This window comes from Saccostrea cucullata, unplaced genomic scaffold (genome assembly GCF_032062105.1).
Source record: "Saccostrea cucullata isolate Sc308-1 unplaced genomic scaffold, CSIRO_AGI_Scuc_v1 ctg1098, whole genome shotgun sequence".
Lineage (NCBI taxonomy): Eukaryota > Metazoa > Mollusca > Bivalvia > Ostreida > Ostreidae > Saccostrea > Saccostrea cuccullata.
In genome coordinates this window covers 42,764-70,490 of record NW_026922818.1, presented here as the reverse complement: position 1 = coordinate 70,490, position 27,727 = coordinate 42,764, and the positions used below count along the sequence as shown (strand labels likewise).

Below are 27,727 nucleotides of genomic sequence, written 5' to 3'. Positions count from 1 at the left end.
TGAAAATCTTTTCCTTTGGTCCTGGTTATTATGCCAATGATCTAAGTACATATTTATGATGAAGTTAGATGCCTCTTCCAAAATTAATTTCAGGACAGGATCCCCGGGTCAGGGATACGGGGGGGGGGGGGGGGGGGGGTACAAAGTCTGATAATAAATTAATACTTTGAAATCTGCTCTTTGGTATTAATCAACCATTTATGATGAAATAAAATTTATGATTAAATTTCCAAAATGTTGAAATATGTGGCCTCAAGCTCAGTGGTTCCTTTGGGATGGGGTGCACAGTTGGTTTTTAAGTGGAAATGCATTTTCTCTTTGTTACCCTGGTCTACCTCTGGGTATTAAGAAGCCAAAGTAAGCATGCTAAGTGTGTAGTAATGATAAGCAATAGTGCCTCTATCAAAATTGTGAATTTCATGGCCGATGGTTTAGAAGATGAACCAAATTCAATTATTGGAAAGTTGTTACATGATACTCAGGTTACCTACGAGGGGTGAACAAAAAGTTCACAAGATTCAGATCAGAATGAAATTTGGCCACTTATAGTCATGCATATGTTCTATGAATAGCATATGAAAAGTATATACTGACAAAACGTCAGAAATACTCAAGCTGTAGAAAGTCAATTAGGATGTGTCATTGATATCTTAAAATAGTTGAGGTGAGGGCTATTAAGTTCAATCTTCTGTTGAATAAACTACAGGTAGCCTACATGAAACAAAATTCATATATTGATTTTAATTAGAAGAAATATATAATTAATCATACTACTTTTGAAGACAATTTAGACACAATTTCCAGAATATTTTAATTGCATAATTTAATGAAATATTTTTTTATGTGGACATTTAGTGTAAGTTTTTTGCATTTTTGTATTTTTTTATTATTTTTTTTTTTTTGCATAATGACGTACATCACATTCAATATATACATCAATCTAAATAGCTTGCTACAAGCCTGTAGAAAAGTTTTTTTTTAGCTCTGTTATGAAAGATTATGCGATAGAAGTTACATCTAGAAAAATGCTTCTGTCCGAATATCTTAAACAATTTTTCGAAATGCTACTCCTCCTACAATTTTAATTTGATTTCAACATATTACTTGGCACACAAGTAGACTACACTAAGATACATATTGGATAGTGCATCATTTTTGACACAGATGAACGGTGTTGCCATGGTTACAAAAAATAGAATTTTCTGTGAAATTCCTTAAAAACGCTACTCCTTCTACAGTTTTGGTCTGATTTCAGTATAACTTGGCACACATGTAGACTACACTAAGATACAGAGAATAGTGCATCGGTTTTTCATTTCGATGAACGGTGTTGCCATGGTTACTAAAAATAGAATTTTCTGTGAAATTCCTTAAAAATGCTACTCCTTCTACAGTTTTGGTCTGATTTCAATATAACTTGGCACACAGGTAGACTACGCTAAGATACATAGAATAGTGCATCGGTTTTTGATTTCGATGAACGGTGTTGCCATGGTTACTAAAAATAGAAATTTCTGTGAAATTCCTTTAAAACACTACTCTTTCTACAGTTTTGGTCTGATTTCAATGTAACTTGGCACACAAGTAGACTACACTAAGATTTAGAATTCGGTTTTTGATGATGAAAAGTGTTGCCATGGTTATTAAAAATAGAATTTTCTGTGAAATTCCTTTAAAACACTTCTCCTTCTACAGTTTTGGTCTGATTTCAATATAACTTGGCACACATGTAGACTACACTATGATACATAGAATAGTGCATCGGTTTTTGATTTCGATGAACGGTGTTGCCATGGTTACTAAAAATAGAATTTTCTGTGAAATTCCTGAAAAACGCTACTCCTTCTACAGTTTTGGTCTGATTTCAATAAAACTTGGCACACATGTAGACTACACTAAGATACAGAGAATAGTGCATAGGTTTTTCATTTCGATGAACAGTGTTGCCATGGTTACTAAAAACAGAATTTTCTGTGAAATTCCTTAAAAACGCTACTCCCTTCTACAGTTTTGGTCTGATTTCAATATAACTTGGCACACAAGTAGACTACACTAAGATACATAGAATATTGCATCAGTTTTTGATTTCGATTTGTTACCATGGTTACTAATATATAGAATTTTCTGTGAAATTCCTTTAAAACGCTACTCCTTCTACAGTTTTAGTTTGATTTTAAAATAAGTTGGCACACAAGTAGACTACACAAAGATGCATAAAATAGTGCAATGGTTTTTGATAAGTACAAACCAGTAGAGCTACAGTCTCGACAGAGACTTCTGGTTTCAAAATGGAAAGGGGGGGGGGGGGGGGCTCCGGGCTGGGCCACATGGGGAACCACTACGGGTTCATTCGCTGCATTAAACCACGGCCAAATCTGTACGATCCTCTCCTATTTGGACCGTGGCTTGAGACGATGAGGTTCATCTAGCTGAGCGGCATATCGAATACATATTCCGTAAGAATCCAAAAGAAGTTATTATAAAATAGGTTCCGTTACCAAAGCTTAAAATAATACTAGAATTTAACATTGATTTTGTGCTGTTACTTTACTGTCACTCAAAGTACACATCATTTGCAGGCCTGTGAAAAGCAATTTTAGTTGGGGGGTACAGCCATAAATTTATTGACCACGAGTTGTAGAATTGTTCACGATGGCGTAACCTGCGTCACCTTTCAGAGTCTGAAGTGGACTCGTCCAAGGATGCTTTTTCGGCGACTGTCTAAAGTTACCTGAGATTCCTACGCGAAGGAAAGCGCGAAATTTCTGTATAGAAACTGTTGCGGCTGCGGAGCTTCACTCATTGTTCATTCGCCATAAAATAGAATCCGATATTTAACACTTAATATCTTTGAATATACAGACGTTTTAAAGATAAGCTTCATTTTTGTTTCTAGAAATATTTTTATCTATTAAAATAATATATTTTTGTGTTTTTAAACACGATGACCTAGCATCGTTTTAGATAACTCAAGCCCCTCTAGGGCTTGAGTAAAAAGTAATGATTTTCTCCATTGTTGTGATGTCACTATGTGAAAATGACTTCAATATGTAGGTGACTCGTGACAAAAAATGGTTGTCACAGTCTTACTCGAGGAAGGAACGGCTGTAAAGTTTAACATATAACTTAGAAATTCCTTTTGAAATAACTTATAATAATTTGTACAAGGCTTATGAAGACAATAGACTTTCCAGACATTTAATCATAAGTTGAATTGATTGTTCTAGTGAAGGGAGGGAGATGGTTAAAGATGACGTTTGTTTTTAAACCCAGCAAAAGCAAGCTGGGGAAAAGATGTGTCCTTTGTTAGGCAATTTGTTATGAAAGATTGGGAAGTTACATCTAGAAAAATGCTTGAATATCTTAACAATAATAATATTATTAAATCCCTACAATATCATTTAATTTAGACTTTTAACATATTAAATATGACAAAAAGAAGGCCCCGACAACTATTTTCATATTGGATAAACAACATTCCTAACACAGAGGAATCGGGTTGTGATGGTTACCATGTTCTTTCTGGGAAGTAATATCCTTATCCAACCATCCTATTTTGGAGATTTGGTTATGATTGACAAATGGACTGTTCTTGTTATAAAAATCAACTTGCATGGTAATATAAGACTTGGAAAAATATTGTAGTGTCTATGAACAGAGTGCTTCAGAGCATGTCACGATACCACCTGGATCACGTGATTCAAACATGGGCAGAACGGATGCAGCTATGCATTGAAATCAGAGAGTGCTACATGTACTTTAAAAGATTATGAGCACTGAAGCCTAATTTTATTTGTTTTATGGAAGATATTCAATTTGTTCGCAAACTTTTTGATCACCCCTCGTATAAGACCCATGGGCCTCTTGTTGACTTTTTCCCAAGAACCACTGGGCCAGTTTAAACCTGGTACAAAGCATCCTTTGGTGAAGGAGAGTTTAAATTGTCAAATGAAGGGCCAAGTCTCCTCACAAGGGAAGATAATCAAGAAAAAACGAAAATAGGATTGGATCATAAAAAAAAAATTCTTCTCAAAAACCACTGGGCCAGAAAAGCTGAAACTTATTTTGAAGGATCCTTGGGTAGTGTAGATTTTAAATTGTTCAAATCATGGCCCCTGGTGATAGGGCGGGGCTGAGATTGGAAATTCAATTTTTACATTGAAATATATAGGAAAAAATCTTTAAAAATCTTCTTCTGAAGTACCAGTGGGCCAGAAAAGCTGAAACTTACGTGGAAGCATTCTTGGGTAGTGTAGATTCTAAATTGTTCAAATCATGATCCTCAGGGGTAGGGCTGGGCCACGATGGGGAACCAAAGTTTTACATTGAAATTACAAGACAAATCTTTGAAAATCTTTTTCTGCATGCAGTACCACTTGGTCAGGAAAGCTGAAACTTATGTGGAAGCATCCTGGGGTAGTGTAGATTCTTAATTGTTAAAATCATGACCCCCTGAATCCAAATTTTTACATTGAAATATATAGGTGAAATCTTTAAAAATCTTTTTCTTAAGAACCATGACCCCTTTAGTCAGGATTACAAGGGGGGAAATCTGTTAAAGAGCAGCATTCCCAAAGTTACTTAGGTGAGTGATGTGACTCCTTTGCCTCTTGTTTAGATTCCAATTTTAAAGGAAACATATACTCATCAGAGTTAAAACACAAATTTTCATGTTGCATTAGTTGGATACACTTAGTGGAGCATTCATGTCTTATGAACACTTTTATGCCCCCCTTTGAAGAAGGGAGTGCATATTGCTTTGCTGCAGTCTGTCAGTTGGTCGATCTGTCAGTCCACTTAGTTCCTGTTCATTTTCTTCACAACTGTTACACATACTGAAATGAAATTTGGTATACAGATTTATCAGATGAATATCTAGGATTTGTTCTGTTTTTGGGTATGATTGAGCCATTTTTGACAGAGTTATTATGCCCCTTGGGCTTAGAAAAATTTCAATTATCGGAAATTATTGAGACAATTACATTTACTCCATAAAGGACAGAGATAATTTCATGAAAATTCATCAACATTTTATAAAGAACGAATAAGACACTAACAGTACAGGCCACGAGTTTTCCGCATAACTCGGTGGAAAAAGCACCGTGTGAAACGCTCTGTGTTACACCGTGTACACGGTGTAGCACGGTGTGTGTGGATTTGAAATATACAGGTAGGCACACCGTGCCATACCGTGTCTAGAAAAACTCAGCTATTGTCCTCCGTGTCGCACCATGTCCAGTAAATTTCCCTCCGTGTTGCACGGAGTGTCCAGAAAATTCTCCTCCAAGCTGCACCGTGTAAATAGTATTACAGACAAAATCATTTGTTTCTGATAAAAATTAATAATAATCTTTGATGATAGTTTATAACTTTGGTTTATGTATATATAGTAATCATTTTTATTCTACCAGATATTGGACTCTGAATGGCACACATGATATTGAGATTAGATATTGGTAAAAAAAAATTGAATGATTTTCATTTGAATTAACTGTGTGTCTAGAAATTTATATTTTAGTAAAATTATTCATTCACGTTACAAAATCAAAATTATGAATTTTATTTTAAATGAATAATTTAATCTCGTGTTCATGTAACAAAGGAAGACGAAATGGCGTCGAGCTGCTTTCGTGTCACATACACTGTATGTAGTATAAAATCCGAGCTGTATTTATGTTCATGGTTTTAACATGTACAATACTTGTACAATCCAAGCATTATTATGTATATTCCTTATTAAAATACATTTATTTTGTTCATCTTGAATTATTCTGAATGTGGATGCGAAAATTGTTAGCAGAAACATGAAATCAATGCAATAATTTCAAAGCGTATTTCTCGTAACAGCAAACATTATTTTCATAGATTAGTGTTCACTACGTTATGTTTTTAATATCCTTTCAGTGTAAGTAATTTTTTTAAAAAGATTTTTCTTTATTCTAATAAGTTTTTCTTTTCTTGTAAAGTGTATAAAAAGCAATACCAGAGAGAGAGAGAGAGAGAGAGAGAGAGACACTCATACAACCCCCTTCTAACATACTAGTAGTCAGTAATTTTTTTTTTGGATTCTTCGTTTTATTTAAGTTACGGAGGTCACAATTAATCTATAATTCTATTTAATTGCCACCACAACTTTTGTTTATATTCAACCCATTTAATGCAATCAATTCGTTCTCTGTATATGCTGTAAGCACAAAATCCTCGTGCATCAATTGTCAATCAAAATCCCATGATTCTAGGTGACCTTGAAAGACTGTTTACGCGGAAAAAATTTCTCTTGTGATTTGAAACAATCTTATGGTCAGTTCCGAGTTCACACCTGTTTAAAAAATATATTGGGTCTCTGCCGGTGGGCCAGGGGTGCCGTATGTTTATCACACCTTTCAAATTCTTTAGCTCTGACCACAGCATGCAAGTGTATAACACACTCAGCTGATATCATGCAAAATTCATCTTCCAGGTTTCACTACAACAACGATTATAAAGTTACATGTACTTTGTTAATTTATTTATCCTTTTTCAGACACATATAAGCATGTATCCCGTAGATTAAGATTTTAAAAAACATAACATAAATTTGCAGACTTCTGGTAAAGTTTGAATTGAATTGAATTAGAAGGGGGGGGAGACCATTTTTAAAAATCACTAAATATCTGTATGTTTTCTCAAACTGTTTTTTTTTCTTTTCATTTTTCACATGATATATTTGAGAATGAAGTAATATTCGTACTGAAGTTAGTAGTAAGTACATTTCATTTGCCAAAAATTCAGCTGGTGATTTTTGTATTCGGCGTGTAAGTTGATCACTATTTTAATTAATGAAATTTATCAGATTATCGTCTCTGCCTGTTCAGTAGATTTTCGAGTTTACTGTATTTAATATTTATCTCCATATTTTACATAATTACAGATTTTCAGTGTTAGTCTTACTGCAATAATCCTTATCTGAACCTGTCCAATGATTCGCCGAGTATCAGTACCGGTATCAAAGAGCAGAATTAATGTACGCGTCTGATATGTATTTTTTTCTTTGAATTTTATTCTAGACACAGTACATATATATATATTTTTTAATTCTTACAAAATAATTAATTCACTTAGTATAATCACACATCTGATATGTACTACGTATGAATGCATACGTAGGGAAAAACGATTTTGTATCAACAATTTAATTGAACACAGTTAAAATCACAATCAAGTAATTCATTTATGAAAGTGTGTTTCCTCTTAGTGTAATATAATAATAGTCTATTGAACTTTCTATAACTAATATAATTAGGATTTAACTTGAAACGTGATTGTACATTTTTTTTTTTTTGGCTGGACATGAGTACGTTGTTATTAAATTTTAAGGCATCTTATTAGTTTAAACATCTGTATGCAATAAAATACCAATATTAATTTATGGAAAAGTACAACAAATATTTCAAAAGAAAGTTGATTTAATTTTATTAAATAAGGGCAATGAAAATGTTTAAGATATTTATCATCAGAACTGTGACACACCGTGTTACAAGGTGCAAAGAAACGCTGACTTCAAAGACGCCGACAAGGTTCGAGGTCCACATTAAAGCGTGGACTTGCCGTCCATGGGGCCCTGTGTTTTTTGCGGAAAACTTCTGGCCTGTACTGTATGCAAAATTTCTAAATCTTATGATAATTAGATAAGTTTCGGTGAAATAATAAACATGCGTTAACAATAAACAAACTACGTTATTTAACGTCACGTCAGCCGGTGATGTTTTCGCATGTGAAACAATCGGGATGCGTTTAATACTCTTCCTTCCTTGTTATTACATATAACATTACAGTCATGCCCTAATTCCAGAAACATTATACAGTATGTGATTTCAAATATTTTGGAATCATTCAATTTTTTTGTTGGATCTTATTAGCTCTTCTGAGCCAAAGGCTCAAAGAGCTAATGCTATGGCCATTTGTGCGGTGTGCGTAAACTTTTTACAATATGGGCCATAACTCAAGAACCCCTTGGCCAATCAGTACCAAATTTGTCACAGGGTATCCTTGGTCCAAGGGCTACCATTTATACTAAAATAAGGGTTGGGACCCTTAAACACGGGGAGATAATTAGGGAAACAAAACCAAAAGTACTGGTTGCTAAAAAATCTTCTCCATAACCACCTGGCAGATTTTCACCAAACTTACATACAAGGATCAGGATATGTTGAAGATTAAAATTTGCACGGGGAATTACCCTGGGGCAAAGGGCGTGGTCTCAAGGTCACTTCAAAGTTGACCTAAATTTACAATTAATAAAAACATATATATTTTGCTTATTATAAAGACTAGGATCATCAAATCTTGTAAGTTGATGCATCTTACGACTTCACATCATGTTAACTCAAAAGTAGGTCATGGTGATCTACTTTTTAAATTTTGCGGGGATTTTTCAAATTGATTTGAAGGCATATTTTGAACACTTTAAGGCCTATGATCATCAAACTTTGTCAGTTGATGCATCTTGGGTCCTCAACCAATGTCAACTTAAAATTAGGTCACCGTGACCTACTTTTTTAACTTTATGACTTATCTTTTTAAAAACATTAAATCCCATTATTTCAGACACTGGGAGGTTTAGAATCATCAAATCTTGTACTTTGATGCATCTTGGGACCTTGAAACATATTTATGAAAAAGTAGGTCACTGTGACCTACTTTTTGAATATTGCTGACATTTGTTTTCAAATTGTTTAAAACGCATATTTTGATTACCTTCAGACCTACGATCATCAAACTTGGTCAGTAGATGCATCTTGGGTCTTTGAAAAATGTCGACCGAAATGTAGGTCATGATGACCTACTTTCGACATTTTATGGCTTTATTTAAGTATCTTAGGTATTTATTGGCTTAGAATCATCAAACCTTGTGAGTCAATGCATATTTGGTTTTCGGAGAGTGACGACCAAAAAGTAGGTCAGAGTGACCTACTTTTGACATTTTATGGCTATATTTAAATATCTCAGGCACTTATTGGCTAAGAATCGTCAAACTTTGTCAGTTGAGGCATCTTGGGTTTTTGGAGAATGTCGACCAAAAAGTAGGTCACGGTGATCTACTTTTGAATATCTCATGTACGTATTAGCTTAGAATCATCAAACTTTGTCAGTCTAGGCACCTTGGGTTTTCGGAGAACGTTGACCAAAAAGTAGGTCACTGTGACCTACTTTTGACATTTTATGGCTATATTTAATTATATCTGGTACTTTTTGGCTCGGAATCATCAAACTTTGTTAGTTGAGGCAAAGGGTTTCATTGAATGTCCAACAAGAAGTAGGTCACGGTGACCTACTTTTGAATTTCTCAGGTACTTATTGGCTTAGAATCATCAAATTTTGTCAGTTTAGGCATCTTGGGTTTTTGGATAATGTCGACCAAAAAGTAGGTCACTGTGACCTACTTTTGACATTTGATGGCTATATTTAATTATCTGTGGTACTAATTGGCTTAGAATCGTCAAACTTTGTCAGTTGATGCATCTTGGGTTTTCAGAGAATGTTGACCAAAAAGTAGGTCATGGTGACCTTCTTTTGAATATCTCAGGTACTTATTTAATTAGAATCATCAGTCTTTGTCAATTAATGTATCTTGAGTCCTCAGAAAATTTCAATCAAAAGGTAGGTCACTGTGACCTACTTATGGTATTTTATAATTATATTATAATATCTTCAGTCTTAACTGGCTAAATATTATCAAACTTTGTAAGTTGATGCATTTTGGGTCTTATGATACTAATAGAGTTGGAGGCTTCTAATAGAAGTGATAGATTGTACAATTTATCAGAAGAGCGATTCAAGGCCCTTGGGCCTCTTGTTTTATGGAACTAATGGACTCTTCTCATCCACATATTTCTTACCTCATTGAATTGATTAATTAGGGTTACAAATTCATATTTGGTTTTGTGGGTTAAAGAGAACACATGAAATACTGTAGATTCCTTATTTTTCGCGAGTACTTATTATCATGGAGGACCTCTTCAACGTCAAATTGCGAGAATAATAATTTGTGAATGGACGGTTCATCAAGAGATTATACATTGTTTTTAGCACCATGAAAATAAATGCGGATAATTTTATTTTGCAAGTGGTGCTTCTCGCAAAATTACGTGATAATTACTTCCACGCGTATATTTAGGAATTTACAGTAAAACTTCCCGGTGACCCTTTAAAATGTAAGCAATCCACATAAATTTGCCCTGAATAAAACCAAATGGTTCTACAGTACTTTATTATGTAAATTTAATACAGGCATTGAAAGAGGGCAGAGAACCTGATTTGACTGATTACAAAGATTTTAAGCTGACCTGTGAAAACCTTGGGTACAAGATGCTTCAGAAGTTGGGTTGGAAGGAAGGAGAAGGTTTAGGTGCTGAGGGTCAGGGTATCAAGGATCCAATCAACAAGTAAGTTTTACAGGATGCAAGGATATTCAGTGTTTTTAGGTGATATAGAATTTGATTAAGACAAATTGTTTTTTAGAAGAACTTATGAAATAGACATGATAAAAAATGGTGCCTGACATTTGTCTATTTTCCTGTGTGTGTGTAAACAATTTTTCAAAATCAGTATTCCTCCTACAGTCTGATTTCAATACAACTTGGAAACAACAAACATAATTCTTCGTATTGGTTTTTGATGTCTATGAATGGTGTTTCTATGGTTATTTTGGTGTGATTGGTCAACAGGGGATGTTTACTCCTCCTGGTGCCTGATTCCACTTGTGATGTTTTCTTGTTGTCTAATGTGTTTGCTCTGCTCCTGATTTGATTGTTTCCAATGGCCTATTGAGCTTGAAGCTGTTCATTATCACCATTGTTTTTAGGTCACCTGAGTCACTCAGGTGACTTATTGCTTTTTAGCTCACCTGAGCCAAAGGCTCAAGTGAGCTATTCTGATCAAAATTTGTCCATTGTCTGTCATCGTTGTTGTTGTTGTCATCGGCGTTGTTGTTGTAAACTTTTCACATTCTCATCTTCTTCTTGAGAACCACTGGGCCAACTTCAACCAAACTTGCCACAAAGTACAGTGATTGGGAAGGGCATGCGCCATGCGTCATAGTCGCATTGAAGTGAAAATCAATCAATGTTGGCGCCCGGAGGTGCGCATTTAATTTTTAGCGATCGTATTTGGAAACATTTTGTGTACGACTTTCTTTAATTGTTTTACTTTCGTTTTAAATGCAGTCAATTTTAAAACTACAAATCTCATTGGTGGATGCCCTTCAAAAACTGCTTCCGGTTTAACAAAGCACTTAGATTTGGTACATTACAGCATTAATTTGTAGGGCAAGGTGGTGCTTAGTCCAAAATTTGACATGATTTAGCACCAAATATGGATAAATTATGTTCTGTTTGGGTTCCTTTAAATTTGCTGCATTGCATATATGTTAAAAGTTAGATTTGGTTAATTAAAAACGTGTTTTCTTTCGTATTTCATATTTGTTTGTCATTTTGTTTTTTCTTAAACTGGCCCGTCAAATTATTTTGATGGCCCATTTATTTTCAAAATGGCGCATTAAAAATGTTGACAGTTGCGCCATAGTCCCATTGACCTTTTTGGCCTTCCCAATCACTGAAAGTATCCTTGGGTGAAGGGGATTCAAGTTTGTTCAAATGAAGGTCCATGCCCTCTTCCAAGGGGAGATAATTATGAATTAGTGAAAAAGTAATGGCATGTTTTAAAAATCTTCTTCTCAAGAACCACTGGGCCAGGAAAGATGATACTCATGTGGAAGCATCCTCAGGTAGTGCAGATTCAAGTTTGTTCAAATCATGACCTCCAGGGGTAGGGGCCCATAATGGGGGGTCAAAGTTTAACATAGGAACATAAAGGGAAAATCTTTAAAAATCTTCTTCTCAAGAACCACTGGGCCAGGAAAGTTGAAACTCATGTGGAAGCATCCTCTGGTAGTGTATATTCAAATTTGTTCAAATCATGACCCCCGGGGATAGGATGGGACCACAATGGGGGTTCAAAGTTTAACATAGGAACACACAAGGAATATCTTTAAAAATCTTCTTCTCAAGAATCACTAGGCCAGGAAAGATGAAACTCAGGTTGAAGCATCCTCTGGTAGTGTAGAATCAAGTTTGTTCAATTCATGACCCGGGGGGATATGATGGGGCCACAATGGAGGGTCAAAGGGGCCAGGAAAGTTGAAACTCATGTGGAAGCATCCTCTGGTAGTGTAGATTCAAATTTGTTCAAATTATGACCCCCCGGGGTAAGATGGGGCCACAATGGGGGGTCAAAGTTTAACATAGAAATACATGGGGAAAATCTTTAAAATTCTTTTACTCAAAAACTGCAAAGCCATGATTGGTCATAGTTATAGGTAAGCATCTTCATGTGGTGTAGATTCAAGTTTGTTCAAATCATGATCCCTCTTGAACCTACTTTTATATTTAAATTTTTCAATACTGAACTGATTTTTAGCTCTACTGGACAGAGACCAGAAGAGCTTATGTGATAGTAATGCGCCCGGTGTCTGTCCATCTGTCTAGCTGTCTGTGTGTGTGTCTGTCTGTCTGTGAACAATTTTTCAAAATGCTACTCCTCCTACAGTTTTGGTCTGATTTCAATATAACTTGGCACACAAGTAGTCTACACTAAGATACATAATTCTGTGTAAGGAGCTATTCTCTGATCAAGCAGTTGTTATCTGTCTCTTGGGAACTGGGCTAAGGAATCAGCCTTAAATAGTTTTAGTGACTAGCCTAACTTATTTAATGAACTGAGAAAAAGCAACTTCAAGCTAATTTGATATTGTATAATAAACTATGAAATTGTATAATAAACTTAATTGATTTTGTATGATATAATTAAAACTAATTATATTGTGTGTGTATGTGGGGGTGGGATTGGAATCAGCATGCCCATTCTCCATATGAATTTCAGATTGAAACTTTTAATCTGATATCAAATCCAAATAAATCAACAACAAAAAAAATTGGTAGATAGTCCCTACAAATCTAAAAATTATGCAGGAACCTTATTCAAAATGATGCAATCAAGATTACACAAATTTTTTTTCAGTATAAATCTTGGTAACAAATTTACAAAAAATCTTCGTTTTCAGATTTAATTTTAGAATGACACATGCAATTATGCAATTATGCATTTTGATTGCACTACAAAGGAGAAATTTAATATCCATTCATCCCTTGATAGCTGTCTCAATCATTTCTGTTAGAGCATATCTCTGATCAAGCAGCTCTTTTCTGAATCCTTTGGGAATTAGACAGAAGTGCTGGTCAGTTTAAATAGCATTTGTCATTTGATGGCCAGTCTCCTATTTCTAAAATCAATTTGGTATAGATTAAAAAAAATATATAATGAGCAATTATATTTTCACTCAAATTGTTTCTAAGAAAATAGTGAACACCTCTTAATAGATCCATAAATATTTGTGATTTTGCACCTACTCTGAAAAACCCGCGGGGGGTTTTTGTCCCTATTGGACAGTTCTAGTTGATTTTGATGAATGGTGTTGCCGTTGTTACTAAAAATAGAAATTTCTGTGAAATTCTTTCAAAATGCATTGTCTCCTATAGTTTTGGTCCGATTTCAATATAATTTGGCACACAAGTAGACTACACTAAGCTACATAATTCTGTATATCGGATTTTGGTCAGTGGTGTTGCCGTGGTTACTAAAAATAGAAATTTCTGTGAAATTACTTCAAAATGCTATGTCTCCTACAGTTTGGGTCCGATTTCAATATAACTTGGCACACAAGTAGACTACACCAAGATACATAATTCTATATATCGGTTTTTTGATTTCAATGAACATTGTTGCTGTGGTTACTAAAAATAAATTTCTATGAAATTCTTTCAAAATGCTACATATCCTACAGTTTTGGTCTGATTTCACTCTAACTTGGCAGTTGGCAACACAAGCAGACTTCACTAAGATACACAATTCTATATATCAGTTTTTGACTTCGATGAACATTATTGCCTTGGTTACTAGAAATAGAAATTTCTGTTAAAGGTCAAGTATAATTTTTTTTGTGAAAATTCATAATTTTTCATTATTGTCAGCTTATGGAGCAATATGAATGACATTCGAGGTCTATTTATTTTTTTGTCACCAATTTCCATCACTAATATTTAAGTGACATTTTACATAGACCAGTGTAGGCTACATTTTAATTAATTATAAAATTATCTCACGAATTTCTTGGTTTTATTTAGAATTTAAATTGCATTTTTCAATTTGTCAGTTTAGGTATTTATAGATACAATTACTGTTTTGAGGGAAAGTTTTTTTATTATTCTTGTTACAGTACTCAACAAGATCAACAAGATCACAAGTACCTAACGATTGGTTCATGAACTTTGCCCCTTCCCCCCTACTGAAAATAAAACTAAGCAAAATATACATGAATTCCTTGTCCGTCATACCAATACTTCGATATTTTATATTCCCCGCTTTTGTCAAGTTTTAGAGATTGGCCCTTAACATTAGAGCATGCACTCGGTATATACTAGTACATGACTGAACATTACGCGGCGCCAAGTCAAATGTACATGTATTATCGGCGTAAACCTCTAACATGCTGGAGTAAATAAAAATACTAGTAATTTTCATATACTGTGAAGAAACAATCTCTAAAACTTTACTGACAATAAAGTGCCACGCCACAGCATGATATGCCTGTCAAAAAATTGCAATTATCTTAAACAGTTTAGAGTACAAGAAAATCATGTCAACCTTGATTCTAAGATTTCCATGATTTTTCCATTCCTTACAGTATTTGCTTATCTATCCCTTGTGCTGTGGGCATTAATTATAACAAATATTACATCATTGATAGATTTCTATACTGGTTGTGTTAAGACTTAGTCAAATGCCCATCATATTAAACAATATCAAATTAGTCTTAACAACTTAATCTATACCAAATTAATTTTGAAAATAAAGGCTGGCCATCAAATGACATATGCTATAAACTGACCACCAGTTTTTCTGTCTAATTCCCAAAGGATACAGATAAGGATGCTTGTTGATGATCAGAGATGCTCTAAAGAAATGATTGAGACAGCTAGCCTTCCTACATTGAACTCATTAATTAATCTTTGACTGGATGCTTGTCTACTCATTACTCCCAAAATATTAATGGATCTGCACTTTCTACCCTAAAACACTTTTAAAACATATAAAAATACTCAATGAATTTTTTTTTAGATTTAATGTCAGACAGGTTTCATATTTAATTCATATGGACAAGAAGGCATGCTGATTCAACCCCACCCCATAAAATTAGTTTTTAAATTAATCAATATTATATAATATCAGATTATTAGTTTATTATGCAATATCAAATTAGTTTAATTACTTTTCATCAAATTCATTTTAAAACTTAGGCTAGCCAACAAGAGCTATTTTTAATCCAACAGGCTGTCTGCCCATTTGCCCAATTCCCAAAGGGATAGAGATAACACCAATGCTCTATGGCAGTTAGCTCCTCACACCAAACTAGTTAATTTCTCTCTAATTTGACATGCAAATTTCTGCTATCAAAATTCTTCTTGACCAGTGCTTGATAATTATGCCCATGGGACAAACTGAATTCCTCTCATTAACACTGACATTTGTTACAGATCATGCTGCAAAGTATATGATGAAAAAATAAGTATTTACTTGATTTAACACTTTTTAATATGGATACAACTATATTTTTACATTTCTTAGGATTATGAAATTAAGAATTTAAAAGACTTAGTTTTTTTTAAAAATTTCACTTAAATTAAAGGTCACAGTGACCTTGAAATAGGTCGCGACACACCTTCTACCTAAGATGTATACTTTTGCCAAATTTGATAGCTCTAGGTCTAATAGTTTTTATACGCCCGTCTTAAGACGGGACGTATTATGTTATAGGCTTCATGTCCGTCCGTCCGTCCGTCTGTCCGTCTGTCCATTCTTGTCCGGCTCATAACTTCAATACTATTAGGCCAAGGATTATCAAACTCTGTCAACTGATACTTCTTGGGTAGATGGTGTGTCGCGTGCAAAAAGTAGGTCGTTCTGACCTTTAATTAAGATGCTATGGCCAAATATGGAAAAATCCTGTCCGGCTCATAACTAGTAAACTATTAGACCTAGAACTATCAAACTTGGCAAATGTATACATCTTGGGTAGAAGGTGTGTCACGATCTATTTCAAGGTCACTGTGACCTTTAATTTAAGTGAAATTTTTTTAAAAACTTAGTCTTTTAAATTTTGAATTTCATAATCCTAAAAAATGTAAAAATTTAGTTGTATCCTTATTAAAAAAGTGTTAAATCAAGAAAATACTTATTTTTTTCAGCGTATACTTGACAGCAATCTATAACAAATATAATGTATGTTAGAGAAATTCCATGTCTCCCATGAGTGTAATTATCAAGCACTGGTCAAGAGTTTTGATAACAGAAAATTGCATGTCAAATTAGAGAGAAATTAATGAGTTTAGTGTGAGGAGCTAACTGGAGAGCATCGGTGTTATCTATATCCCTTTGGGAATTGGGCAGATGGGTAAGCCTGTTGGATTAAAGATAGCTCTTGTTGGCTAGCCTAATAGAGTTAGAGGCTTCTAATAGAAGTGATAGATTGTACAATTTATCAGAAGAGCGATTCAAGGCCCTTGGGCCTCTTGTTCATTATAGTATACTTAAAATAAAAAAAAAAAATCGCCATGTGCCCGGTTCAAACGGCTATGCAATGTTAAAAAAAAAAAAAAAAAGAATTCTGTACTTTTTCACACTGTAAAAGTCCTGGTTTTATATGTATGATGAATAAGAAACAACACATAAAAATTCAATTTTCCACATATAGTTAAATATTTTTTGCAGAAATATTGAGCACACGCAGTAAAAGGCATTAAATACAAATTACATGTATGTACCTTAATTATTTAGCTTCTGCGATGATCCCTTGTCAGTTGTGTTATTTTAATTTTCACTTTCACCCTTACCGGCTTCGGACGAAACAGAATCGGTCGAAGAAGAATAATCAATTTGCGTACTTTCTTGAGTGACTCAAATACTGTAGAAGTACTATTTTCCACGTGGTATTAATTTATGCTATGTATGCGGTCACAAACTTTCCGCGGAAATTTGTCCAAGCGTACTTAATATAAATATAAGGCATATAGTGACAATCTAGAAAATCCGCGTAATTTTCTACCCGCGGATTAAACAGAAATTGAGATTCCGCGGAATTATGACCCTGTGGAAAAAAAGTACAGTATATAAAGCCTAATTCTTAACACACAGATCTACGCATAATTCTGATATATCAACATTTCTGTTCCCCAAAATTTGTCATTATTTTAGATAATCAAGAGCACTTTTTACTATTCTTAATAAATGTAACTAGATTTTGTCGAGTGTCTCTAATGACGTCACAAAAAGGGGAAGTAACTCTATTGATGAACGTGATTTTTAGCTATATTTGAACAGGTAAATAAAGAAAACAACGAGGTTTAAAATTAAATGAATATTGTAATTCCTTTTTTTTAACCATTGTTTACAACATATATTATATACAAGTATATCTATTTCCTTGATATTTGACCTTTAAATACTCTCAAAATGCTACTCCAAATACAGTTTTAGTCTGATAATAATATAATGTGGCATGCAAGTAGACTACACTAAGAACATTAAGAGACTTAATCAAGGATCATTACGTATGTATTCTATTTATTGCTGTTGTAAAGTTTCAATACCCAACTGCTTAAGTACTTTTCTCTTCCTTTGGTATAAGTACAAACCAGTAGAGCTTCAGTCTCGACAGAGACTTCTGGTTGCTTTTAGTTTTACAAAGCCAGAGCTCAGGTGAGCAATGTGGCCCCTGGGCCTCTTGTTGTTTTTGTCCGTTGTTATCCATTTTCCATCATGCATTAATAATAATTTGAACATTTTTAGCTTCTTCTTTGAAACCACTAATCCAATTTCAATCAATAGTGGCATATAGCATCTATGGGTTAAGGGGAACAACAAATTTGAATATCATGATCCCTGCTCCCCTACGGCCAGAGGGTGGGGTAAAAATCACTAAATTTAATGCAATATTTACAAATCTTCTTCCTTTCTCCCAGACATAAGCAATCAAACTGTGGCCATGATTGTAATCAGCATTCAGCCCTTTACCTAAATTGTGAAATTCATGACGGGCCCATGTGCAGAGGTTCTGGTACTAGGGCCAGGCTCTAATGATTATATAGTGAAAATATATTATTTCTTTAAAAATCTTCTTCTCTGTTCCTGGGTATAAAGCCAATAAATTATAAACATAGTTATAATGAGGAAGGGTGGCTCTTCCAAAATTGAAAATTTAATGGCCCCTGGGTCAGGGTTTCTGGTGTTAGGGCAGGGCTCTAATGATTATATACTAAAAATGCATTCATTAATTCTTTTAAAATCTCCTCCTCAGCTCCTATAGCATAACTGTCATTTCAACATTTTTTTCAGCAGTTAACTTCAAAATAGAAATTAATTAATCCATCATTCTTTAATATTTACATCAACAAATTAAGATACAGTAACTGGTATTTTCTTGTTTAAAAATTTTGGGCAACCAAGTTTTGCATTCAGACAAGTCAAAATTTTAGTTCACTTGCCCAAAAGACAAGTGAATATAAAAGTTAATGTCTATCCCTGTGACGTATACCCTGTAAATTACGGTAGGCTTAAATACAAGCATTGTTCGGAAAATTCATGGACTTCTGTCATATATTTAATGTCATATGCTATCCAAATTTTGTAGAAATATTTTAATATTCCAACAATCTATTGGAATTCCCATTGCTACCAATTGCACCCCATTATTAGCAGACCTATTATACGCTCGTCTTAAGATGGGACATATTATGTTATAGGCTTCATATCTGTCCGTCCACCCGTCTGTCCGTCTGTTAGCTTTTTCGTTTCCAGCTCATAACTTTTAATTAAATACTATTAGGCCTAGAGTTATCAAACGTTGTCAGCTTATACATCTTGGATAGAAGCTGTTACGTGCATTAATAGTAGGTCGCTCTGACCTTTACTTAAGAAGTAATAGCCAAATATGGAAAAAGAAAACTATTAGACTTGGAATCATCAAACTTGGCCAGTTTATGCCTCTAAAGTAGAAGGTGTGTCATGACCTATTTTAAGGTCACTGTGACCTTTGATTTAAGTGAAATAAAAAAAAAAAACCTTTGTCTTTTTACTATTCATTTACACATCCCAAAAAATGCAAGAGTAATTGCAGTATCCTTATTTAAAAAATGTAAAATCAAGAAGAAACTTTTTTTTTTCAGCATATACATTACAGTAATCTACTGTAAATCACTTTTTATTCGTGAGAACTTTATTTTCGCGTAATTACGCGAGACAGTGTGCCCGCGAAAATTTAATTCTCGCGTATATTAGTATTCCTTTAGATTATATAGGGCAATAACCACAATTCGCGAAAAAAATTTGTCTTGCTAATCAAGAGTCAATGAATATCTCGCAAAAATAAGGTGTCGCGAAAATTTAGTGATCTACAGTATAACAAATGTAATGTTTGTTATAAGAGAAATTCTATCTCTCCCATGGGTATAATTTTGATAACAGAAAGTTGCATGCATGTCAAATTAGAGAGAAATAAATGAGTTTAGTGTGAGGAGCTAAATGGTAGAGCATCTCTGATGAAGCAGGTGTTATCTACATCCCTTTGGAATTGGGCAAATGGGTCAGCCTGTTGAATCAAAATATTAATGGTTATTGTTGGCTAGCCTAAGTTTTAAAATGAATTTAATGAAAAGTAATTAAAACTAATTTGATATTGCATAATAAAATAATCTTATATAATATCATTAATGAAAAACTAATTTTATTGGGGTGGTGGGGGGGGGGGGTCAGCATGTCCATTTGTTCTTATGAATTGCAGATTAAAACCTCTCTGACATTAAATCTTTAAAAAAAAATTTTTTTTTAAACCAGAAGTCTCTGATGAAACTGTAGCTCTACTGGTCTGTACGTGTGTAAAAGGAAAATTAACACTTGGATTTGACTTTTCAATTTTCATGGAAATTTCTATTTTTAGTAACCATGCCAACCCCGTTCATCGAAATCAGTGTAGTCTTCTTGCCTGCCAAGTTATATTGAAATTAGACCAAAACTGTAGGAGGAGTAGCGTTTTAAAGGAATTTTAAAGAAATTTCAATTTTTATTGACCATGGCAACACCGTTCATTTAAATCAAAAACTGATGCACTAAATTATGTATCTTACTGTAGTCTACTTGTATGCCAAGTTATATACAAATCAGACCAAAACTGTTGGAGGAGTAGCATTTTGAAAAATGTTTATAGACAGACAGACGGATGGACGACGCACACATTACTATTGCATAAGCTCCTCTGGTCTCTGACCAGTAGAGCTAAAAATGTTTTATGGTAGATAGTGCAGGTCCATTCACCTTTGGGGGGTGATGAGTGGACAAGAATCCAGTTAAAGATTAATTAATGAGTTCAATGTAGGAAGGCTACTGTCTCAATCATTTCTTTAGAGCATCTCTGATCAAACAGTCTTATCTGTATCCTTTGGGAATTAGAGAAGAAGTGCTGGTCAGTTTATAGCATATGTCATTTGATGGCCAGCCTTAAAATTTATTTTCAAAATAAATTTGGAAAGATTAAGTTGTCTAGACTAAGAACAAAGTACGGTATTGGCCAAAAAATGCCGGATGTCAGACCTGCTCCGTTCAAAACATTTTAAAGAGCTTAGAATTTTTAGAATTAAATGATATATAATTTATATACCTGACTCAAAAGTATGCATTGGAAAAATAATGCTCAATACTGTACCTTTTATGGCAGAACGTCGAGATTTTACAAAGAAGTTGGGGGGGGGGGGAATTATAAATCGGACTTTCAGTTCAGACTGAATAACATAACAGGCATTCTTTCAATTTGCTTAAAAAGTTTTAAAAACCTGTGCGGAAATTATTATTGGTTATTATTCAGCTGATTACTCTTCTCGTTTAACACTTGAAAGGCTTTCTACATTTTTATTTAAGTCCGTGTACATACTTACAGAGTCATTTATTTATATGTTTACATATTCAATACATGTTGACAATAAAGTCGGAAAAGTATTTATAATCGCGCATGACAAATATTTATTCCAAATTCCAAATGTTTTTATTTCAAGTTTTTGCCCATTAATATTAGGATCAAAATACGTTTGCGTTGCTAGTATCACTTTCCGTTTTTTCATTTCTCGCAAAATTTCTTTGCTTAGTAGAGAATGTGGCTATTTAAAAATTTTAAAAAATCAAAACTTCCTTGTGTCTTTACTTTTCTGACAATTGAACGTGATATACTACATGTACTTTACTCTTATTTCACTGTACTGTAACAAAAAAGTGGGGGGGGGGGGGGGGCGGCAACCAGCCTCTCAATGAACATTTCTAATACAGTGGGTCCCGTTTAAATGGATAGTCAGCTTGTCAGGCTAGCTCTATCCGATTAGCCGAATATTCGAATAGCCAATTGCTCCATTTCAAGTCCAAACAAAGATGTATAGAGCTAAATGTATTGACAATACATCGTAGAAAATTTCAAACTTGCACTTTCGTTTCGTTTGATTACTTTACCTGGCGATTCTCCTAAAATTAAATGTTTACCTTACTTATTAATTAAATGTGATAACATTTTTTTAATAAAATGACTTATAAAAATTGTTTTTTAATAGTTATTGCCATCTTTAATAAGCACATGTTTACATTCCTTCTTCGATGGCTGCCATTTTGGAAGCGGAATCAGAATAAATGCCTGACTTTATTCCGTAATTTATTTTTCTCTGGATAAATGGTCCAGTAATATTAAACAAAAATATTAAATTGTTTTGTTTTATTTGTTTCTTTAATAAGGTTGTGTATTTCATAGTGTGACAATTCTCAAGTAAATAGTCCTGTAACTATGATGCATTTCAATGTCATACACAAGCTTATACGTTCAATAATTAAAATCTAACTTTGGAAAAAATTGCAAACAATTATCATAATTATCGAGTACATCACTGAAAAGTAATTTAAACCCAAGCTGATCATTATAACTGTATCAAAACATATCAATCTAGTGTGCCAATTATTAACACAGGTAAGGTGACTGCGTGCGTTCAGCCGTAACTAATCCCCTCATTATCGTACTCAGACAGTGTAAACAAAGGCTTCACTAGGGAAGTTAAAGGTGTGAACAAGGTCATAATTATCCAAAAATACTATGATGGAGCAAATTTTTGTATCAGATAAAACGAAATTCTAATATTTTCTTATCAGCTTGAATTGAGGCCTATAGGATATTTTAATACTGTTGTTCAATAATACATGTACAGCCAACGGACAATAGTATATGAACTTACAAGACTTTAGTGCATACGATGTACAAACAGGCCATAAGCACAAGCGGCATCTTTAACTACAATTTATTCTTTGTTTTCAAAATATTTTATTTATATTTATAGGAATTTATATAGTTTACTAAGTCCAGTGATGGGACTTGAAATAAAAAACATCTCATTCTATGTAAATTAAGCGTCATTAGCATCGAATCAGGAACATTGCGTCGGTAGAATATCTTTATCCATATGCTAACTTTTGTAAAATTCATATTGATCTCAGGTGACAACCAACACTATTTTAATAGTGTAACTAATATATGTAATGGTGAACTTATATGCGGAGTACAAAAGTGGTTGTTGCATGTGAAAGGGTCTAATTTCAGCAAAGATTACTCATTTTTCAGCATAATTTAACGATTTTGCATGACCATTCGATGTTTAGCGTGTATCAGTGACATCATAGTTAAAAATTACGTCATTTTTGTACCTGTAGAATTTACTTCGCATCTTCCTTACTTCAATGCATAACATCAAACAATGATACAAAGATGATTAAAATATCGTATTATTTGCGGCGAATTATTGCTAATACCGTATTTTGTTCTTTAGTAAATATTGTTTAATATGATGGGCATTTGACAAGGTCTAACACAACCTGTGTAGAAATTTATGATGTAATATTTGTTGTGATCAATGCCTACACCACAGGAGATGTTTAAACAGCAAATACTTTAAGGAATGGAAAAATCATTGAAATTTTTGAATCAAAATGTTGACATGATTTTCTAGCACTCAAAACTGTTTATAATAATTGAAATTATTTGATGGGCGTATCATGCTGTGGCTTGGCACTTTATTTTTGTATTCATATGAAGCAGAATTTGTCCAAAATCTTATACCTGAAAAGAAAGAAAACACCTGCAAATAGCCTTCAACTCAACATTTAGATATATTGAGGACTTATTGTCAATAAACAATGGTAATTTCCATTCTTATGTCGATACAATATATCCAGGTGAGCTTGTCAATGTGATAAAAGGTACCACAGAGTCTGACACATCTGTTTCATATTTGGATATTTTACTTGAAAAAGACGTTAATGGTAATCTAACAACTAAGCTCTATGACAAAAGTGATGACTTTAACTTTTCAGTTGTCAAGTTCAATTCTTATGCAGCAATTTAACTTCATCACTTGCATACAGAGTTTATATATCTCAGTTGATTTGATACTATAGAGCATGCTCTACGTATGAACAATTTCTAAAAAAAAAAAAAAAAAAAAAAAAAAAAAAGTAAATTATTGACAAACAAGTTGATGAAACAAGGATATCAGCAGTCTTGTTTAAAGTCACTATTTTGTAAGTTCATAATTTTATTAAAAGCTACTCCCACATTTTTAGTCTTAGTATTATTTAGAGAACGAGACGGGTTCTGTATCGTAGATACAAATTTGGGGGTGGACGAGTGCTTTAGCACGAGTCTCCACCCCCAAATTTGTATCTACGATACAGAACCTGTCGAGTTCTCTAAATGATTTGTGACACGATCAATCGAAAATTGCTCCGCCCACTTTATAACTTTGCAGCATCCAAACTTCCGCTAGAGTTCTGTAGATGAGGCCTCGACGGGGAATACGCATCCGCAGTATATATATTTCCACGGAAAACGTAAAATTCGGTCAGATTAGTTTTGACAGTTTAACGGGGTAGACGTAATCGAGTGATAGTCAGTCTTAATGGATAAATTGCAGGATTTAACCGTCATTGTTGTGATCTATTGTAGATGGAGATTTATCATAATATATTTCAGGGGTATTAAAATTCCGGTTTAACTGGATTTACAAAAACAGGATTTACAGAAAATTTTTCGATGGACTTTGATGTCACGGATTTTTATTTTCAAATTGAATTGCGACATTAGAAAAGTGGCTGTCGTCAGCGAGAAGGATTTTAAAAAATAAAAAACGCGGAAAAATGGACCTGAATGATTTTGCACGGGGAGAGTGGATGTTTTCTGTGAATTTTCCGTTTTGTTTGGATCTAAATTACGTACAGAGGATGTTTTCCGTTATTGCGAATTTTCCTTTTAGTTTGGATCGAAATTACGTGTAGATTCTGTGTGGAATAAGTTTTTAAAAAGTGATTGAGAAATTTTGACATTTTACATTCTCAGGAAAATACCGGCTATTTCCCCAAAATTTATCATAGGAAACATCGGCATTTACTATTTGTATGTGCTTTTGCTATATTGAATCAGATTTATTTTTAGACCGTGCTGTATTTTAGATACAGAATAGTTGGCAAATACAATACTGTATACAGGGCTAATACAGAACGGAAAGTAGCTCCGCCCACCACAGTCCCGTTCTGTATTGCTAATACAGAACAGTAAACTTCAAAGAAAAACACCGCTATCGTGTCACAATTGCAATATATTGCTTCAAAAAGATACTTAATCAAGGATCATTATTCTATTTATTGCTGTTGTAAAGTCCCAATTGCTACTTTTCTCTTCCTTTGTTATTAAGGGGGCTCTCTACACCTATAAAGTATAACTGATTTTTGTTGCATGCATTTGTTTCTGATAATAGGCTCCATATCCGATAAAAAAAGGTTCCAAAGTATTTCAATTTATTTTTTAGAAATATTTGAAATATTCTATTAATTTTGTTAAAACCCCTCCTATCTATATTTTTAAAAGCCCAGCGGTCTAAATTTCTCTTCAAAGTTTAATGTTATAAAATATTGAAATAATAACCAACAAAGTTAAAAATAAAATCAACATAATTTTTATTCAAATTTTCAAAAATAGACAAAAGAAAAACTAAAACAGCATTTTCTTGAGAATAGCTGGTTGGATCTTCTCCAATATCTGAAGAGATATATAATATCAAAGGGTAAAAACAAGGAAAAAAAGAAATTGAACAAAATTGAAAAACTGTCAAAAATTTCAAACATCACAAAAATTCAGGTGTGAGAGATCCGCTTTAAGAGTGGACTCAAATATCTTGGTACTGTTTTTTTTTTTATAAACTTCAAATAAACTCTACTTGCACAAGTATAAAAAAATGTCAAGCAAGGACATTGAAAGCAGTTCGTATTGTACTTATTGTTTTTAAATGAGTTTAAGCAAAAACCGTCACGTTTCCAGTCAATGACAAAGACTTGTATTGAGTGAATTCATGGTATTGAGAAAGGTAGATTTACTTACCGTTTTTATCCAACTTGCATGTGTTATCCAGTGATAGATATAACAGAACATGTAAATATGATAAATGGCCAAAAGCGGGTAAAAGAAATTCCTACAACCAAATTCACACTTCGTCTAAAACTTGCACGTTTCCCAAACAAACAGCTGATAATCAATGTTGATCAAAAGTTTGGGTCATGCAAAATTCCACTTACTGTCGAAACGTTTGGATGATTTCATGAAGAGTTTAAATTTCACCGGGTGTAACCATTCATTCGGGTCTATAAAAATCGTGAACAGAGTATCCTCTACTCGATGGGAAGATAATACATATGTCTTATCTTATCAAATTTGCATTTTTGAGGGATATTTTTTGCTGGAAAGCATTATATGTTTATTGAAGAAAGAAGAAATTTCTGAGTATATGGCATTTTGACACGTAGGCCTAATGACGAATTAGCATATGGACAAGCCATGTTTTTTTATCATATTTTCTCACCTAAAAATCTTATTCTAATAAGTTTGTAAATATATTATCTAATAATTAAATAAGTAGAAATTGAATAAATTGACAAACAATTCATTTTTAAAGAAAGGATGCGTGTTGGGTAATACACTGTATTAATTGAGGTGATACAATGTAGATTCCATCCACAATATCGCATGTTGTGTTATACTCAGTGATTTATCGGTGTTAAATGAATTTGAATCAGATCATTTGGGACCAAAATGGTGTTTCAACGGAAGTACGCCATGTTGTGACGTTGTAGAGAGCCCCCTTAAGGTATGTCACTCGTGAAATTTGTAAAATCAAGGATTTTTTGAGAAGTGTATTTTGGATAAATTCTCCTATAGTATGACTCAAAATCGCAAAGAAAATAGGAGGTAAGTGTGCATCTTACTGAACTACAGTACAATTAAGTTGACCTTTTTGCACTTAAATTTTAACTCGTTGGTTAATTACTTTAACCTTTATCATGTTATATCAGATGTAACTATGGCAATAAATATAATCTTATTTATGTAAAATAGTATGAATAATATTTATCATTGAAAAAATCTTGCAAATTAATGTGCATAAATTATTGTGTGACCTTTTTGCACTAAAAAGTAACATATTTTGGGTATTAAGAATTTAAATAGGCTATGAAATATTTTCTTGTATCAAACTTTTTACACCTTAGGTGCTGATCAGTCACAAATATCGAGTAGTTTAAAATAATGAAAGAAAAAGTTGGGGTCAATGATGTTAATTTTGAATTAATGGTCAAAATATGCAATTTTCAGGCGAAAAACCGTGTAAATTTGTTTAACATATCTTAATTTTTCGGCAAAGTTTGTTGAGGAAGGTGTAAAACTTGTTCTAAAAATATAAATTGAGACCTATATTAAATATTCTTAGCATATCATCGCGGAAAATATTCTCCGAGTAAAAGTATGTGAGGCTAAAGTTCCAAGATATTAAAGAATTAAGTACGTTACCTATTATACGGAGGCCCAGTATTTTCCTTAATTTAATTAATATACAGGTTTGCCAATATATAAAAACTGTGCATATACTAGATTTGTAGTTTTAAAATATGCGAAACAAAATTTCCAAACACCGTTATTTAGACGTAGACACTACATTTAAAGATCGATTTTTTCCCGAAAATTGCTAGTTGTCCCCCGCTTGAAAAGTGGGGGATATTAATTTGGGTCTGTCCGTCCGTCCGTCCGTCTGTCTTTCTGTCTGTCTGTAACGCTTTCGTTTCCACACGATATCTCGAGAACCTTTTGAGCTTTTGCAATGAAATTTAGCATAGCAATTCCCTATGGACTAAAGAAGACCCCTATTGATTTTGAGGTCAAAAGGTCAAAGGTCAAGGTCATAAGTAAGCAAATTCTGTCTGTTAAAACACTCTCGTTTCCACACGATATCTCTAGAACCATTTGAGCTATTGCAATTCAATTTTACATAACAACTCCCTGTGGCCTAATGAAGACCCCTATTGACTTTGAGGTCAAAAGGTCAAAGTTCAAGGTTGTAAATTTATACATTCTGTCTGTGTGTAACACTATCATTTCCGGGCGATATTTCAAGAAGATTTTGAGCTTATGCAATGTAGTTTTATACCAAAACTCCCTAGGACGTCTCTCGCCCCTCTCAAA

General features: G+C 33.6%; 1 protein-coding gene and 1 long non-coding RNA gene across 2 annotated transcripts in view; one reads left to right on the top strand and one right to left on the bottom strand.

Moving 5' to 3' along the window:
* The window catches only part of LOC134262549 (uncharacterized), an 87,762-nt gene extending 78,438 nt beyond the window's left edge, over window positions 1-9,324 (bottom strand). The window contains exon 1 of the long non-coding RNA XR_009991024.1: window positions 9,311-9,324. This is a non-coding gene — a long non-coding RNA (uncharacterized LOC134262549). The remainder of the gene's footprint in view (window positions 1-9,310) is intronic.
* The window catches only part of LOC134262548 (SURP and G-patch domain-containing protein 1-like), a 168,173-nt gene that overhangs the window by 113,880 nt on the left and 26,566 nt on the right, over window positions 1-27,727 (top strand). The window contains exon 10 of the mRNA XM_062744945.1: window positions 10,270-10,424. Within this exon, the coding sequence (XP_062600929.1) occupies window positions 10,270-10,424 (155 nt within the window). The remainder of the gene's footprint in view (window positions 1-10,269; window positions 10,425-27,727) is intronic.